We start from the raw sequence: 18,218 nt of genomic DNA, 5'->3' as shown, positions 1-18,218 counted from the left end.
ACCATGGTGATATACCCATTTTGTCACGATAAATGGAAAATTGTTGGGAAATTAAAGTAGAATACTTACGGAAATTGTTAACTTGTGATCTGGTATTTAAGCCATTTTTTATATCAATAAGTATATGATCTAGCATATGATATTTTGCAACAATCCAATCTTGAGGTAGCTGAGTTGAAGTCTGTTGTTTTTCTTCCTCGTGTTTTCTTTCCTCTTTATCTTCCTTAATATCCTATTATTTTGGAGGATCCTCTTTGGGAATGTCGTCTTTGACCAATCGTTTTGTTATTACACCTGAAACATCAAAACAATAAAGACTACATTTCCCTAACTTTTGGGGTTTGGTTTCATCAAAAGCCACATGAACTGGATCTTCAACAACAAAACGTACAATTGTTGAAAACTTTATACGCCTTATTTGATTATGAGTATCCTTGAAAATTTTCTTCATCAGACTTTGTGTCAAACTTACGAAGATTGTCCTTTATGTTATTTAAAATAAAGTTTTTGTAGTTGAAACTACAAAAAAATAAGAAACATTAGGTTTCCTATCTTTAAGTAGCTCATAGGGTGTCTTTTCTAGGATAGGTCGGATGACCATCCTATTTAAGACATATGGCATGCAATATTAATCACATCCACTCAAAAGTACTTAAGCGACTCAAATTACTTATCATTGTTTCGTCCAATTCTTCTAAAATCGATTTTGCGCTCAAAGACACCATTTTGTTATGGAGTACACGAACATAAAAAGTTACAAATTATTTCATTTTCATTACAAAAATTTTCAAATTAATGGTTTACAAACTCACCACCATGATCAATACATACAGAGAGACACAATTTTCAAATTAAAAATATTTTTGACAAGCTTAGAAAACTTACCAAAAGATTTAAAGGTTTCTTCCTTATGGGTTAGGAAAAACGTCAAAGTGAATCTAGAATAGTCATTTACAATAACAAAGTCGTAATAGTTACTATATATATATTTTTCTCCTCGAATGGCCAAATAAATCTAGATGAAGAAGCTCGAGAGATTTTGAAGTTGAAATAATGTTTTTAGATTTCAAAGAAATTCTCGTTTGTTTTTCCATTTTGCAAGCATCACAAAGCTTATATTTAGAAAAAATTATATTAGGTAGACTAACTACTAGATTTTTTTGATGTTATCCTCATAACTAAGTCAAAGTGTATGTGTCCTGAACGTCTTTGCCATAACCATGAATCTTCATTCTTGGTGACCAACCATTTAGTATCATACATTGACACACCATTTAAGTCTAATAAATAGATATTATCAACTCTATAACCCTTAAACATAAGACTCTTATTAGCCTTATGTTGAATTAGATAATTCAAAGTATAACAAAATAATTGAATACCCCTTTTCGCATAATTGATTAACGCTTAATAAGTTGTGTTTAAGTTATTTAACTAATCAAACACCTTCTATGGTAACTGTCGAGGTATTTCTCCTAACACCTTCTCCTAAATTTTAACTTTTATTGTTGTCTCCATAACTGACGTGACATGACCGTTTTTTTTTGTTATAAAAATGATGAAGATTGAATTGAAGCGTCTCTCGTCATGTGTCTTGTACATCTGCTATCTAGGAACCTCATCCTTTTTTCGGAGGCAAGACTCCCCTATGAAAAATCAAACAATAATTTTAGTTTGCAGCTAGTGGGTCAAAGAACACTTAGGTATCAAGTCATAGTATTGTTAGAAACTTTGATATTCTTAACATGACAAAGAGGTCTAATATGTAGTATTTATTACCACAATAATAACATATTATTTTAAATAAAATATTTTTTCTATCTCTTCCAACAAAGTGGGAGGTTTTTCTTTAAAATGTTACATATTTCACAACAATCAAATTTATCAAACATTAACAAAGATTAGTATAGTTTAAAAATATAACAAGTGAGACAAAAAGATATAAGGATGAAAAAAACAGATAAGTGTCGCTTTAAGACTGTAGACGTTGCCATTAGCAATCAGATTTTAGATAAGATGATATAAAAAGTGTATTTTAATAATTCTGACTAAGGTTTTAGTTTCAAATCGATCATTGATTATAGCCTTACTATTTGAGAATTGAGACAACATTTATTCCACATTTGAAAGTTATTTGAGACATTTAGTACACACTTGAAAGAGAGTTACAAGTTAAAACCCTTCACATCTCTCATGTCAATTTTAAGTGCCGGAGGTAGAATAAATATACAATCAAGAGAAGACGTGTTTATGTCATTCATCCATATTTAATTATAAACACATTTTCTATATTTTCAGTTCAAAATTTTAAAAAAATATTATTAAATTTATATTAAAAAATATAAAATATATTTTTCTCTCTTATAATATTGTAAAATATAAAAAATAATAGATATTTTAATAAATTTAAAATACAATATTTTTTAAAATATATTAAATTTTTAATAAATTTATAACTAAGTCAGAGAGAGTAGATGATTAACTACAATATTCTTTACTTAATTAATTGTTATATTTTCTTGTTTATTTGGTACCATTAAATGTCATATTTTAACTCGATATTATAAAGGTATAATTACTTTTAGCATTTTTTTTCCAATTCAAAACTATTTCTTAGAATTCTTACTATTTAATTCAAGTGATAAATAATAATATTGCTAGATTAAATATTTTATTTTAAAAATAATAAGTTTTATTAATTAGTATTTGATTTTTTTTTCAAATAACCATGTTTTTTAGATAAAATTTCTCAAATAACCATCTTTCCCAAGTGATTTTCAAAGCATTCAGGTTTCAAACAAAAATAATTGAATTGGAGAGGACTAATCAATCCAATTTGCGATAACATTGCAAAAGTAAGAACAGTAGTCAATTCAATTAACAATTGCACTATGTGTAGAGTTGTCAAATGGGTCGGTCCAGCCCAGTCCGCTTCGGTCTGGTGGGCCAATATATTTAAATGGGCCGGTCCGGCCCAGCCCGATTGCTAAATGGGTCACATAAATGAGTCCGACCCATTTTTCAAAGGCACGTGAGGTCCGATGGGCCAGCCCGACCCGTATTTAAATATTATAGTTTTAATTATATAAAAAGGATGTAATGGATAAATGCAATACAACATAAGTAGAGAGTCATCATAAACGTATATAAGTGATGTTTAAAATATTTATTCAGAAATATATATGAATACAACAAAGTCATCCATGTAAAAGTACAAAATAACTTAATATTATCACCCATACTTACCAAATTTTCTCTCAATCTCACAACAATTTTCTATATCACATCATCTTGAAAATATATCTTCATTCTCTTTAACTTTTCCTTATCACTTGAAAACACATTTATGAAATCATATCTTATCTCAATCTTTTTTCCTCAAAATTTACCAAAATCTTTTTTTAATGGGCCAGCACGAAGCCCGTTTAGCCCGGCCCGACCCAACCCATAAAAAACATAGGCCCGATAGGTTGGCCCAAAAAGATAGGGTCGTGTTTTTTTAAGGTATTTTGCGACCCGCCCCGGCCCATACTAAATTGTTGGGCTTATGGGCCGGTCCAATGGGCCGAGCCCATTTTAACAGCTTTAACTATGTGTAGTCAATTGATTAATAGTTTTAACAGTGTAGAACTCATAGGAGCAGTCACAAATTCAATTAGCTTCTATGTGTTGTAGATTTTTTATTTTAATTAATTAATAAAAGAATTGAATAAAAACAATTGAATTAAAACTAATAATTTTTCATTTAAATTAGAGTGAAGCTTTTAATTTGAAAATTTTTAATTGTGAGGAAACAACAATTAAAATACACATGTAAGATTTGCTATGTTGGAACCAATATTTGCTTCCCCACATATTAACCTGCATTTGGGGAAGAAGGTGAAGGTTTAAACTTTAAAACAAAAGTTAGTGATGAATTTTTCCGTTGATAAATCAGTTTATGTCACACAGCAATGCCGTTGATATTTAATGATTTTTTCAAAGTAATTAAATTGAATGCAAAGTATAAGATACGAGACGAAAAATGATATGTAGCATATTTGTGATTTTTATCATTCTATAGTCTTCTTTTTTGGTGTTTTGATTGTTGATTTGTTGATTCAGTTTTGATTTTTTTTTTAGATTCTGTTTTACTATTTGTTTGGTACCTCTTGTGCCACATTTCAGCTCTTTATCATATATATTGACCTTTAGTGCCTATATATATATATATATATATATATATATATATATATATATATATATATATATATATATATATATATATATATATATATATATATATATATATATATATATATATATATATATATATATATATATAAGGAGACCTAGCAACACTCTTTTTTTAACACTCTCTCAAACACCCACTTTCTTATTGGTTGAAATATGTGTGGGTCCCTCACTTTGAAAATAGGTCCCACATAAAGTGGTAGGACCCACACATATTTCAACCAATAAGAGAGTGTTGAAAAGAGAGTGTTCTTAGCATTTCTCATATATATATATATATATATATATATATATATATATATATATATATATATATATATATATCAAAAAAAATTATTAAATTATTATGTTTTTAATTTAAATTTGTTTATTTCATAACTCAAAAATAAAACTTTTGATAACTTTTCTTGATATTGTTATAAATTTAAAATAATACAGTATCATCTTTTACTATTGATGAAACTAGTAACATACCCGTACCTACGCACGGGTACCGCTGTTGGATGGATGTTTACTTTAGAAAGAATATTAATTGTATAAAAAATGTAAATTTGAAACAATAACGTAAAAATTAATTTTAAAAATTAATTTATATGACGAATTAAATGAGATGTTACAGGTAAGTATATAAGGTTAGTATAAACAAAAATTAGAAAGTGTGGAAAATAATAGATTATAGGACAAATAATTGGTGCGGTTAATAGTTATGGATGTAATTTACATTGAAAATAAAACTCAGATATAAATAAGAAAAATGTAATTATTGGATAAGTGAATTATATAATATTCTGAATTAATATTTCATGAAATTATTTTGTAATTTCAAAAACGGGATATATATTAAAGATTAATAATAATAAAATACGATGCATAGAAGGTATAATTGCATTAAAATTTAGAACAATTGTTTGAGTAAAAATATCATTAAATGTCACACTTAGGAATTTATAATAGTTTTTTAGATATAAAGATATTTGAAAGAAATATATGATTTAATAATAATAAATAGATAATAGATAACAACAATGCTGAACAAAAAGAGTAGTTCAACTTTTTACATGAATAATATAGGAAAAAAAATTAAATAAAGAAAATGTAACTGTAAGGAAACGAAAAGGTGAAAGATATAGGGAAGTGTTCCATGACATTAGTTACATTTATCTCGAACCATCCATTAAAGTTATTGTTCTTCTTCCCCTAGACTACCCTTCTACAGTCTCCCAAACGGAAGGAGACGCACAAAATCTCAGCCCGGCAACAGCGAAGACTATGACTTCAAGGTATGTTTATGTACTTATGCGTTATTAAACTTTATACTGCGATCTCCACTGCATGCGCCGTCGTGTCGCACCGTCAACCTATTTTTCACATGGAGTTTGTTCACAAAGACACTGTGTAAGTGTGTTAATGTCGTAACACATTATTGTCACAGAAAAGAGGGTTGATTTCATGTATTAGGTTTTACAGGTTGGTTGCATGTTGTGATTTCTCAATTTTGTATGTTTAGATTTGTATCGGAGACCGTCCACGGAAGCTATATCAATTGTTTATTAAATATCAGTCTATGGCAAGATCGTTTTTGATATAGTAATCGTCACACCAATTGGTAGTTAACCTATTTTTTAATGCATAAGTGAAGATGGTTGCCATATAATGCAACATTCTGGGAAACGTACGCGGAGTGCCACTCTGAAAGCTATGTTGGAGGAGTTAGAACGTGCAAAGAAAGAGAGGAAAGATGCAATGGAGGAGATCACTGCATCGCAGGTGAAAACGGAACCTGGAAGTGAGGATGAACCTCCTGTTGTCAGGTGTATAGCTGGACAGTTTGTGCAAGAAGGAATAGGAAGGTTCCATAAAGGAAAGGGAAAAGGAAATGTAGTCGGATCTGGTGTATGTTCTGAGAGAAACATGTATCATGCAACCCTTTATCGTAGATCTTTATCTACAAGGTATTAGTTATATTGATTCATTACAATGAACATGAAAAGTTTTTGTTATATTCTGGTTGAACAGGCATCAAGTAGGAAATAATATGACATTGTTTTGTGTGTGTACCTGTGTAGGAGTAATAAACGTAGCAAAGTTTTGGCAAAAATACAGGGAAAGGCTGCATCAGTTGGTAATTGCGAAGCATCGCCAAGGATGGTGAAGAAAGGAAAGGGGAAAGTTATATACTCAGGAAGTGCAGGTGGTGCGACACGAAAAACTTCCAATGAGAAGGTTGAACAGTCAAGTGACACGGAAAGGTAAGTGTGTTATAAACATCTGTACATACTGCGAGGTCTTATATAACCATAAAAGTTATGTGTAGTATATGGTGAGGTTTTGTTTTTTAACAGATTTTATCATGTTTATAATGCACGTTGTTTAATTTCGTAGCTGTTATGTTTTTCCATGAAGGATTGATGTTGATCTGAATGGCCTGGCTTATTCCAAGCATAACAAAGAGCATAAGGCTGCAAATGCATCAGTCAAGAAGAACCCATCAATGGGAAAACGCAAGGCGGTAGATGCTTTGTCCAAAGAAATGTTGCATGGTAAGGGGAAGTGTAACATGGTAAATCGTAAAAGTGTCAGATGTGTTCAAGGTGGACCTGGAAGCAAGGACAAAAAGAAGGGCAAGGTTGCAGAGACATATCCTGGACCTGTCGGTGGAAATTCGGCTCCGAAAGAATACTTTACGGTCGCATCCGATAGTGAAAGATCGGACACAGAAGGGTAATCATTTATTGTTTTGTAGTATTAAAGTTGGTATCCAAAGTAAATGATTCCCAATTAATTTAGTAAAATTACAGGATGTACACTCCAATTTATGAGGAAGAGGAAGAAGAGTACTGGATACGTGAAGTCATGGATCTAAAGAAGACGTGTACCAATGTGTTGGTAAGTGACTTATTTATGTGACATTGTATATCCAGCGTAGCACGTATGATTTAGATAAATGTGTAGAATTTATGTCCTTTGTGCAGCAATTTCCCGTACATGTAATCAACAGCTATCTTCGTGGAAGAAAAGGGAGAATAGTTATCTACGATGTAGATAAGGAAGTGCCGTATTACTGCGAGATTAAGAAGAGGGCCTTGAAGAAGGAGATGTACCTGATAGGTGGCTGGTACGATTTTGCAAAGGAAGCAGAACTGAAAGTAGGTGACAAACTGCACTTTGTCATCCGATACCCACCAGTGGATGAAATAATGGTTCATGTTGAGCGTCGCGGTTCGGTGTAACATTTGGTGATTTTTAGTCAGTATGTTTTCAAAGCCGTTGTTCAGGCATTTGGTTTAATACTCTTAATTATCAGACAATATTTTTTACTGGTTGCTGCTTATGACTAATGAACCTGGTATTTTGGTATTTTGGTTTGCTGATATTATATTCAGTTTTCATTTTTCAAGTTTTTTGTGTCAATTGAACTTATGTTATGCTTTTCCTGCAATACTTCATATTGCATGGGATTTGGAAAAAGTTTTGATCAGTACTCTTTAAAATAGTTTTAAGTGTGTGTATATTTTATTAATATATATATATAGCAGGTAATAAACAGCAAATGAAACAACAGGAGACCTATTTCACCATATATTGTTATAGTGTTGATGGTTGATTAATAGCTTTTGCAGGGGAGTTACATTAGGAATCATAAAAAAGACCAACATCCTCTTAATTGCATATGCTGAAGTGTCGAATGTGAATAAACAAAACTTATTGTTTCGAATGCCCATAAAAAAATTGAATTATATATAGCTGCTATTATAGCTAATAACATAGGTACATGATTAAATAATAATAATGTCGGTTAAAATAGTGCAGAAATGGAAAAAGAAAAAAAGAAATGATTTTTTGTATAAAAAAGATAAAAGTGGTTAATTTTGCAACCCATACAAATTATAGTACCTTAATGGTTAGGGTTGTAATAGATACAATAGAGAAAATAAGTTATAGTATCTAACAATAAGATTTGAACCAATAAAGTGCATTGCTAACCGGAATAATTCCAAAAAATAAGAGTATGGCATTGTTCTAAGAAAATTTTTGTAAACAAAGAAGAGTACAATATTGGGCTAAGAAAACAGTTGGGCTTTAGGTCCAAGGTATTGATTCAATGTCCACAAAGTAAGTATGATTAATAAGATATTTAAGGCAAATTAGGGCAAAAACACTGTGCTCGGTTGCCGCTATTGTAAAACTTGTAACATTTGAACTCTTGCACATCTAGTGTTCTTCAAGCAGTAGAAAAATGGCAAGTAATGGTTACGGGAACCCATTTTACGGTCAAAGACCAGAAAGGTGAGTAATAATTTGGTTGCGTTTAGTTTTCTGCCTAATAACTGTTATCTCATATTTGTTGGATTAGCACTAACAAATCTGGTTGCATAAAATACTGGTGTTAACCTATAAATTAATTATGTAGGTCACTTCAATCACTTGAGGAGGAGGCCAGATGGAGAAGAATGAAGATCGATAATGAGATGAAATTGTACGTCGAGAACAGGCTTGTTGAAAGCGAAAAGAACATGGGATCGGAACTGGGTAACAGGGTTGTTGGTTCATCTGGTTCCAAAAGGAGAAATGAAGTGGGTAACTCGGTCGAGAACGGGAAGAGTGTGAAAAAAGGATGTGAGTGGATTGACTGTGTAACACCCGTATATTTTAATTTTTAATTTAAATGGAAATTTAATTAATAATTAGAATTATTGGTGGTTTGTGGGATTTAATTGGAAAAGGATGGTTTATGGTGTTGGGCCATGTGTGATGTTAGTAAAGAGGGGGTGCTATGTTAGTAGGCCTTTTACTAAATTAAAATATATTTTTCATAAAAATAAGGAATTGAGGAAAAAAGGAAAATAAATGTGGAAGAGGAGCAGAAGAGTAGAAGTGCTGATACGTGAAAGAGGAACAGAAGAAGAAGAGGGCTAATCAAGATCTTTGGCTAAGGTAAGGGGGGACTCTTCCGGTTAATATCTTTTATCGTATTATAGATAATAGGACTGATTTAGATGCATTGTTTGTGTCAATTGGTTATATGATGGATTGGAGTTTTGGGATGATTTTGAAGGGAATTGTATGATTTGATGAATTGTATGATTATATGATTGTTATGGTGATTAAATGATCCTCTTTGTGCGTTATATTTATGTTATAACATGTATGTGGCTGATATGGTGGTGATGAGGTTCATGACATAACTTGGTTTGGGTTTTGGGGATTTTGGGGTAAATCCCGTAATGCTGTCAATTTCGATGAGAGCTCTGACTTTTGCCAGTTCGCGCCGCGAAGGTAGGTGCGCGCCGCGAAGGCGTAACTTTTTCTCGTTTCGCGTCGCGTACAAGTGTTTGCGCCGCGAATAGCTTGGCAGAGAGCCAAGGATTTTTGGAACGCTCAGTTCGCGCCGCGAACCAAGTTGGCGCCGCGTGCTGTAGCGGTAATTGTTTTCTTGAAAATGTAAAGATGTGTAACTCTCAAACCGTAAGTCCGTTTTAGACGCCGTTTTGGACGTTGTTCCTTAAATTGAATGCTCTACCATATGAAATAAATAAAACAACAATAACTTGATTTTATTTTGAAAAGTACCGTTTTCTCCAAATGTGGTTTATTTTGGTTTTGCATAGTTGATGAGATGCAATGACTGTTGTTTGCATAATTGAATATGTGCAATGATGTGTGTTGTGATAATGTGGTTGCTCCTGCTTGTTATGCAAATGGATGTTGTTCATGGTAAATATGATTATCATGTGTTTTGATGAATGGTGATGTAAATACTCTGTTTTGTTGGGTTGATTTGTGGTACTTAGTACACGTTTGTGAGAGGTGTCATTGTTGTTGCACTGAATGGCGGATGTTCTATCTGTTATAATGTTGTGGTTGTAATTGGTGTTTGTTATACATATATTGTTGGTGTAAAATATGTATTCTATTTATGGTTGAGAAATAGCTTAATTGTGGGTGGCTATTGATTATTGTGTTGGTTGATGATTATGACATTTGGATGGTTTATGTGGATGATGAGCATGTTATGGTTGATACATGCATTTCATAATCATTATGTGGCTGATCCTTGACGATGGTGGATCAGTGGTAGCTAATTCCCATTGTGTGGAATTAGTGAGTGGGTGTTGCCGTATCCTTGACGATGGTGGATCGGTGAGATGGGTTATCCCAGATTTTGGTACCACATGCATATAGTTGCATTTGCATTAGGCTACTTGTGTTATTATAACATGAATGGAAGATTGTCCAATGTTATAATATGTGATGATTGTGTAATGGTTATGATTTATTTGGATGAATTATGGTGTTGTCTCTTGGTAATGTATTTTATTTGTTGCTGTGTGTTGATGAGTACTTCCTGACAATCTGAATATAATGAAATTGGATGAATAATGTGACTATGGTGTGTTATTGTTTATGATTCGATAACATTTGTTAATTGTGAATGAGACTCACCCTTACTGTTGATATTTTCAGATTGAGGATAGCGGCTTTGGCTCGGTGAGGATTAGCTCATGAGTCAGTTTGTTTAGTATAGCGTCGGTGTCATGCTCTGATATTGTAACACTGGGGGAACGCTAGCTTAGATTTGATGATGATACTCTATGTTGTTGTTATTGGAGTAATTTTGTGAGATATTGCATAGATGACGTTATGTTTATCTGTTGATTAATGTTCCGCTGTATAGAAACATGATTTTGTTAAATGGATGGTTTGCCCCTAAGTGAAGCATGACAATTGATTTATGATAATTTGTTTTAAATTGAATTGTGGCACCCTTGTTTTCATGTTTTACTCTGAATCATTTTATTAATTTCCGCGGGGTTTAGAAGGGTGTTACAGACTGTGTAGTTGATGCCGAGGATGCAAAGGTGAGTGCGATTGAAAAGGGTGAGTTTTCAAAAGAAGATAGGGTTTCGAAGAAAATGAAAAGTCTGATAGGTAGTGGGTCAGCATATATTTCCATATCCTCAGACAGTGACAGGTATTGGTTAACATAAATTTCATTAATAATATACATGTAATATGTTAAAGTATGGAAAAAAAAGCTGCTTATGTAACTGTTTTTTATTACCAGTTCGGAAGATGAAGATGAGATGAAAGCAAAAATAGTTGGAAGGACCACAACATACCATGTATGGAAACTGAAAGTAAAGTGTGGGGAAACAGTTAGAAAACATCTGCTGGTGAGTAGGTCATTTTAGAATAATTAAATACATTAGTACTAACAATGAGTTGGGCCATGAAATAATTGACTTACAATTATGTTGTATTCTGCAGGAAATCCCTTACAAAGTTGTTGGGATGAATTTATTGAAGGACGATCAGGTGCTACAAATGCATGATGTTGATACAGGAAAACACTATGCTTGTGAAGTCCACCTTGCAGAGAATAAGAATAAGGTTGTTAGGTTTATAGGACGTGGCTGGTATGAGTTTGCCAATGAGAGGGAACTTAAAAAAGGAGACAAGCTGGTTTTTGCCGTTCGCAGTCCTCCTGCATCAAGATTAGTGGTTACTGTGGTGAATCGTTGAAAGTCGATTTCGGTTATCATGACTTATTATGTTTAAATGTCATTTTGGTGTGCAAAACTAAAGAAGGTTGTGACTTCCATAGGTAGTTGCAGAACATATTTTGTCAATGTAATAGAAGTATTTATGAAGTTCAGATTCCGTTAATTATGGTATATGTAATATTTTGGCCTATGTTGTAATTTACATTGAATCACATCCTACTGAAAGCAAGTTTTATCTGTTATAACTTTATATACCATCTTGTACTTGAATTTTGAAATTTGGTAGAAATCTTGTTATATTTGGAAGTTTTGGCATGTTTGTACATGTAAGTTTATGAGTGTCCATGCATTAGTTGCAGGGTGTCCACTGTTGGTTAAAGGGTGTAACCATTTCCAAAGACATGATTTTGTTTTTAAGATGTTTATTTTTTAAAAAACGATTGTGGTTTATATTACATAGAAAATTATATAAAATTTAGCAGCATCCAAGAGAATAAATATTCGTGGAAAAACATATTTTAAAAGCAGTTATAATATATATTTTTGAAGAGTAAATATGGAGTAAAAAAATAAAGATTGATTATCTTCAAAAGGCAATCTCCAATTAAATTAAATTAAAGTAAATTATAAAAAATATAGTAAACGTAGATTAGAAAATGTAAATAATATTAGAATCGTTTAAAAAAAGCAAATAGATTTATATTTTATAATTTTAAAAAATATAGATTAAATGAAAAAATTTGATTATAGTGAGTTATTAGTAAAAATAATAATGTACAGAAATAAAGATAATAGGATGATTCTGTTTATATTATGTTATAAATAGTAATATTGAGAAATGCAATATTTAGAATATATATTTAGTGTAAATTAGTAAAACACAATAGTCAAAATTTGAGCAAAAAAGGAAATAGAAAATGGCCAAAAATAAAACAACTAATAGAGTTAATAATAAAGATACTTGACAACACAAAGTACAGATGGAATGTTTTTGTTCCCAATTTAGATATGTTTTGGAACCAATCGTTGCAAGTGTCATTTGTTTTTGTTATAAGGGACAAATAAAGTACACAAAATAATGGGCCCAGGATAAAGACATTAGGATATCTATAGTAGTCATGGGCCCAATAAATCTACATGCAAAAGAATGAAGTATAAAGGTTGGGCAGACAGAGATAGTAGCAACAGAGATATTTCCGAAAACGTTAGGGTTTTGTCCGGTGAGCATCAGTGTGTCGACGGAGCAACCACCACAAGAGCGGTGCAATGACGTACTCCGGTCCATTTAACATTCCCGATCGGTGAGTTCATGTAGTTGAATATTCCAATACTCTATTAGTTATGTAGATTCCGTACAAATATGAAAAGCTGTAAAAGATAAAGTCTTTATGAGTTGCATGTTTATTGTTGTTGTTTTTAAGATTATCGCTTGTTGTTACAATATCAGGACGAAATACCAACTTGGATTGGAGAATACTTGGAAAAGGCTTAAGAGGGAGGCCGAGATTCGGCACGTGTTGGAGCTGATAACAGTTGTAGGTCAATGGAGGAGAACTTGGGAGAGGGCAAACCGCAGAAAGTGGAAGGGATGCCTCTGGAAGCGCGAAAATCATTTTAGGGTTATAATGGCCGCTCTTGAGAAACGACTAATTTCAATACAATGGAAGGCTGCTTGGCAATCGGCCCATTCTGGTGTGTGCGCAAAGGTTTCTGGCAAAGCGGAAGGTATGTCTGTAGATGAGGTTGTGATTGGTTCTAACGGAAGGAAAAGACAGTCCAGAAGGGAGGCAGAACGTAATGTTATTGTGTTATCTTCTGATTCAGAAAGGTAAAACCTGTACATGATATATGTTACTTAGATAGGAATGGGTAGCCTTGTCTGATATATGTTAGGATGCAAGGTGACATTTATTACAGAAAACGTGATATTTAATGATTTTTTCAAAGTAATTAAAATGAATGCAAAGTATAAGATTCGAGATGAAAAATGATATGTAGCATATTTGTGATTTTTATCATTCTATAGTCTTCTTTTTTGGTGTTTTGATTGTTGATTTGTTGATTCAGTTTTGTATTTTTTTTTTAGATTCTGTTTTACTATTTGTTTGGTACCTCTTGTGCCACATTTCAGCTCTTTATCATATACATTGACCTTTAGTGCCTTATATATATATATATATATATATATATATATATATATATATATATATATATATATATATATATATATATATATATATATATATATATATATATATATATATATATATATATATATATATATATATGAGGGATCAAATTACACCCGAAGAGTTACACCACGAGTTACACTCGTTCAAAAATTACATCTCGAATTAATATTTTTTAAATTCAACCGTTGGATTGAAACATAATATCATATAGATCATACCTATAAAGTTTGAGCTTAATCTATAATGATTTACTATATCATCAAGATATCCAAAGATTAACGTTAAAATGAGCTTTCATATAACGTTAATTTTGATGTGATTCAATGACATGGTAAATCATTATAGATTAAGCTCAAACTTTATAGGTATGATCTATATGATATTATGTTTCAATCCAACGGTTGAATTTAAAAAATATTAATTCGAGATGTAGTTATTGAACGAGTGTAACTCGTGGTGTAACTCTTCGGGTGTAATTTGATCCCTCCTCATATATATATATATATATATATATATATATATATATATATATATATATATATATATATATATATATATATATATATATATATATATATATATATATATATATATATATATATATATATATATATATATATATATATATATATATATATATATTATTAAATTATTATGTTTTTAATTTAAATTTGTTTATTTCATAACTCAAAAATAAAACTTTTGATAACTTTTCTTGATATTGTTATAAATTTAAAATAATACAGTATCATCTTTTACTATTGATGAAATTATGTTTATTAGTAAAGAGGGTAACGAGCACAAGTACGTACCCATAAACAAATATTATTATCTGTCCAAATTCTATTCATTTTCATCTTAAAAGATAAAAATATCTACAATCTAATTATAGCTTTTTGAACTAGAATCTATTCATGAAAATGTATGTGAGCTAAGTGTTCAAACAACTAAAATGTAAAAAGAAATTTACACTAGCCTAGATTTTTTATAAGGTAAATTCTTAATGTTTGGTTATATATCTAAGGTGAATTATGAAGTAGGTGTGTTTTGGAAAATATGGGAACACATAAAACTTTCCTTACACAATCCCTTACCCCACCATCTTCTCTCTCCTCATATCATCTTTTGTGTTTCTACAAGAGAAATCTCTCTTTTTTCCAAAGTTCCTCTTATCATAACCGAAACATGTTTCAAATTACCAGTAATTAAAAACAGATAAAAGCCAAACCTGATACTCTCCATCAAGATTTATAATGAAACAGAAGATACATAATCAAACAATAGAAAGAAAAATAAAATCATTTACACAAGTCTCCACCCACAAACTTGAACCAAACAATAAAAAATAAAACAAAAACAAAAATACATAAAGAAAAAAAAAGAAGGTGAAGATGAAGAAAAAACCAAGAAGATGTCTGAATTTATAATTAGTACTTCAATTCCAAACGTCTAGCACAAGAAGTACAAAAATATTTTCTCTTGATTTTAAAACACATAGGCAAAAAACAAAACCTCCATTGCATCTCAACATCCATAGCTTCAACTTTCCCACCACAATAAGGACAAGAACCTGAAGCTTGTTGTCTTCCCAATTCTTTCTCTTCTTCTTCGCACACATAAACAAACCACATTTTTCTCCTCCTAGATTTGTTCTTGGATTTCACTTTTGATGTTGTCTGAGATTTTTTGCTTTTTGTTGTGGTTGGGTTCTGTTGCTTAGATTTAGTTGCAATTTTGAAAAAAAGACCCATCAATTGCACTTTATTTATACAATATCCAAAATGTGTTTCTTGTTGGTGGTGGTTGTTAAATAAATAGAATATTCGCTGTATTTGATTATTTCAACTTTATTATTTTTTTTTTCTTTTCACCTTCACTTATGTTTTGTTTTTTATGGAATGAAAATAATGTTTAAACAAAGGCATAAGTGACTAAAAACTTTGTATGGAAACTTTTATGGTAAAGACGGCTTTAATTTATTCTTCGTGAAAAATTAAGGTGGCGCGCCCTGAATATAGACTATTTTTAATATGTGTTCTAAATGTTTATAGCATGGTTATTTTTATTTTATTTTATTTTATTTTTATGATAAATTGTTAATATCATATTTACACAATTGTTAGTACCTTTATTTCTTTTAATTTTAGTTCAACTAGTTCTTTTAATTGAACTATTCCTTCCACTATTATAATATCTTTTTCAACATTTTGCTACAAAATATTTACAATATTTGACTATTAAATTTATACAATATATTAATATGCAAGAAATGCATGCATTGACTGATGAATTATTAGATTGATTTTAAGCAATGATTTAAGAATGCATGCCTTTATATTTTATTAATTTATTGTGAGAGAATGCGAGCCTTCATGTTTAGTTAGTTTATCGATAGAGAAAAGAGAGGGTTTTCAAAGAAATATCTCATTAAAAATAAATTATATTAATTAAATAAAATTAATTTATAGTTAAATGAATGACATATACTTTTAGCTTAGAAAAAAATAAGGGGTAAGGTTTAGAGAGAAAAAATGCAAATAACTAAGTTTAAAAAAAAATTTACTTAAAAACTTAGGTTTTGGGCGAAATTACCTGGTAACCAGGTTTGGGAGGTGCCCTACATATAAGAACCACTTCCTGTGGCGCCAATGTTTTAAATGTTCTTCTTATGCGCTACCTGGGGTGGCGCCTTAGTTCTGGAAGAACCATTAAGCCACCTGGGGTGGCGCCTTTGTGTGTTTTTTGTTTTTTTTTTGTTTTTTTTGTTTTTTTTTGTTTTTTTAACATATTTAAAAAAAAACCTATTAGATAAATAATTAGACGTGCGGGGATAGTGTTTAATGATATAAATAGGGAAGAAACATTACAAATACGGGAAATACAGGAAAAACATTACAAATACAGGAAATACGGGGGACAAACATTACAAATACGGGAAATACGAGAATTTTTTAAAAAAACATTAAAATTATTCTAATCTTGACCCTTATGACCGTCAGTTCCGCAAGAAGGCGCTGTTTGGATCCGTTGGGAAGGTTGTCGACGACTCCCCCTAGCCCTTGGTTGTTCTCGTTGTGTTTGGGTAGGTGGGCCTCGGATTAGCCCCTCCATGCGCTCGTTAGACATGTAGTCTTCAATCCTACTGTCAAATAGTCGAGTCCCCATGCTCTCAAAGATTGGTCGTGGCGGTGGGGTCGCGTCGTATGGTCGGTAAAACCCAGCGCATGAGTTGCCTTGGAAAAAAGGCATTGTTTGTTGGGGTGTGGTGTAGCCATATTGTTGGTGTTGTGATTGTTGGGAGGTATGGTAAAGTGACGATTGAGTGATCATTGGCTCGTTTGGGTCGTATTCGTCATTTGGGCCTATCTCGGGGCTGGGTTGCCTATTGGAGGGGTCTGCGCCGTGGTGCTGTTGGGTGAAGCCCCATGAGTGATGTTAGATTGGTTTCCTAGTGGAAGGGCCCGCGTCGTGGAGCTGTTGAGTGAAGCCCCATGAGTGTTGTTGGATGAGTTGATTTTGGTAGGGCGTTGGTGTTGTTTGATATTCTTCACGGTAAGGGTGTTCGGAGGTCTGATGGTGTTGGTACTGTGTTTGGTGAGAGCTATGTTGGCTTGGTTGGCTTGGTTGACGTTGTTGGCGTTGTTGACTCTGTTGGCGTTATTGGGGTGGTTGTTGGTTGTATTGCTGTTGGCGGGGGTCGTGTAAGTAGTAAGGGTAGGACACATACATATCAGGGATTGTGACTGATCTATACCAATTTACGTAATCTTCAGTTGGATACATCGGGAGTTGGACAATGGGGAATTGGAGCAGATGGCGGCGACGCTGCTTCCATATCTCACAAAATTCATATGCGAATGATCGATAATCTTGGTGATCCCATTGGTGATTCACTCTTTTCAGATGCCAACAACCCAAATCAGTGGGGGGGGATCCGGGATCGGTTGATGCATGCCAAATTGGAGTCTCACACGGTCAGCATGGTGCATCTCCACAATGTTGAACCTTATGATAGGTGTCACCGCAGTCCAAACTTCTTGGTCACGCTCGTTGGGCTCATGGTCTAGCACCAAGTATGGTCTCCAATTAAACTGCGTAGGAAAAAAGAATATAATATATTATTAAAAAAGAAGATGGTTTGTAATACATATATACGCATCATAAAATTTTTTAGTGGTAATACATCTTGAGCTTGGAGGTGGTCCAATAGTTTCCGATACAAAAGAATATTCCCCCTCGGATTCCTACTGTAATTCAACCGAGGACCACAAAACCTAAAACAAAAAAA

General features: G+C 32.1%; 2 protein-coding genes across 2 annotated transcripts; one reads left to right on the top strand and one right to left on the bottom strand.

Moving 5' to 3' along the window:
• The first annotated feature begins 5,844 nt into the window (after window positions 1-5,844).
• Window positions 5,845-7,597, top strand: LOC131599512 (uncharacterized). Its single transcript, XM_058871839.1, has 5 exons — window positions 5,845-6,185; window positions 6,300-6,482; window positions 6,637-6,954; window positions 7,032-7,119; window positions 7,206-7,597. The coding sequence occupies exons 1-5, from the start codon at window positions 5,887-5,889 to the stop codon at window positions 7,461-7,463; spliced, it is 1,146 nt and encodes a 381-aa protein (XP_058727822.1). The 5' UTR covers window positions 5,845-5,886; the 3' UTR covers window positions 7,464-7,597.
• Window positions 7,598-14,949: 7,352 nt separating this feature from the next.
• Window positions 14,950-15,716, bottom strand: LOC131599511 (uncharacterized). Its single transcript, XM_058871838.1, has one exon. The coding sequence runs from the start codon at window positions 15,679-15,681 to the stop codon at window positions 15,358-15,360; it is 324 nt and encodes a 107-aa protein (XP_058727821.1). The 5' UTR covers window positions 15,682-15,716; the 3' UTR covers window positions 14,950-15,357.
• Window positions 15,717-18,218: the final 2,502 nt, after the last annotated feature.

This window comes from Vicia villosa, linkage group LG4 (assembly GCF_029867415.1).
Source record: "Vicia villosa cultivar HV-30 ecotype Madison, WI linkage group LG4, Vvil1.0, whole genome shotgun sequence".
In the NCBI taxonomy this organism is placed as follows: Eukaryota; Viridiplantae; Streptophyta; class Magnoliopsida; order Fabales; family Fabaceae; genus Vicia; species Vicia villosa.
Note: the sequence above shows the minus strand (reverse complement) of the source record. Positions and strands in the feature narration are given on the sequence as shown.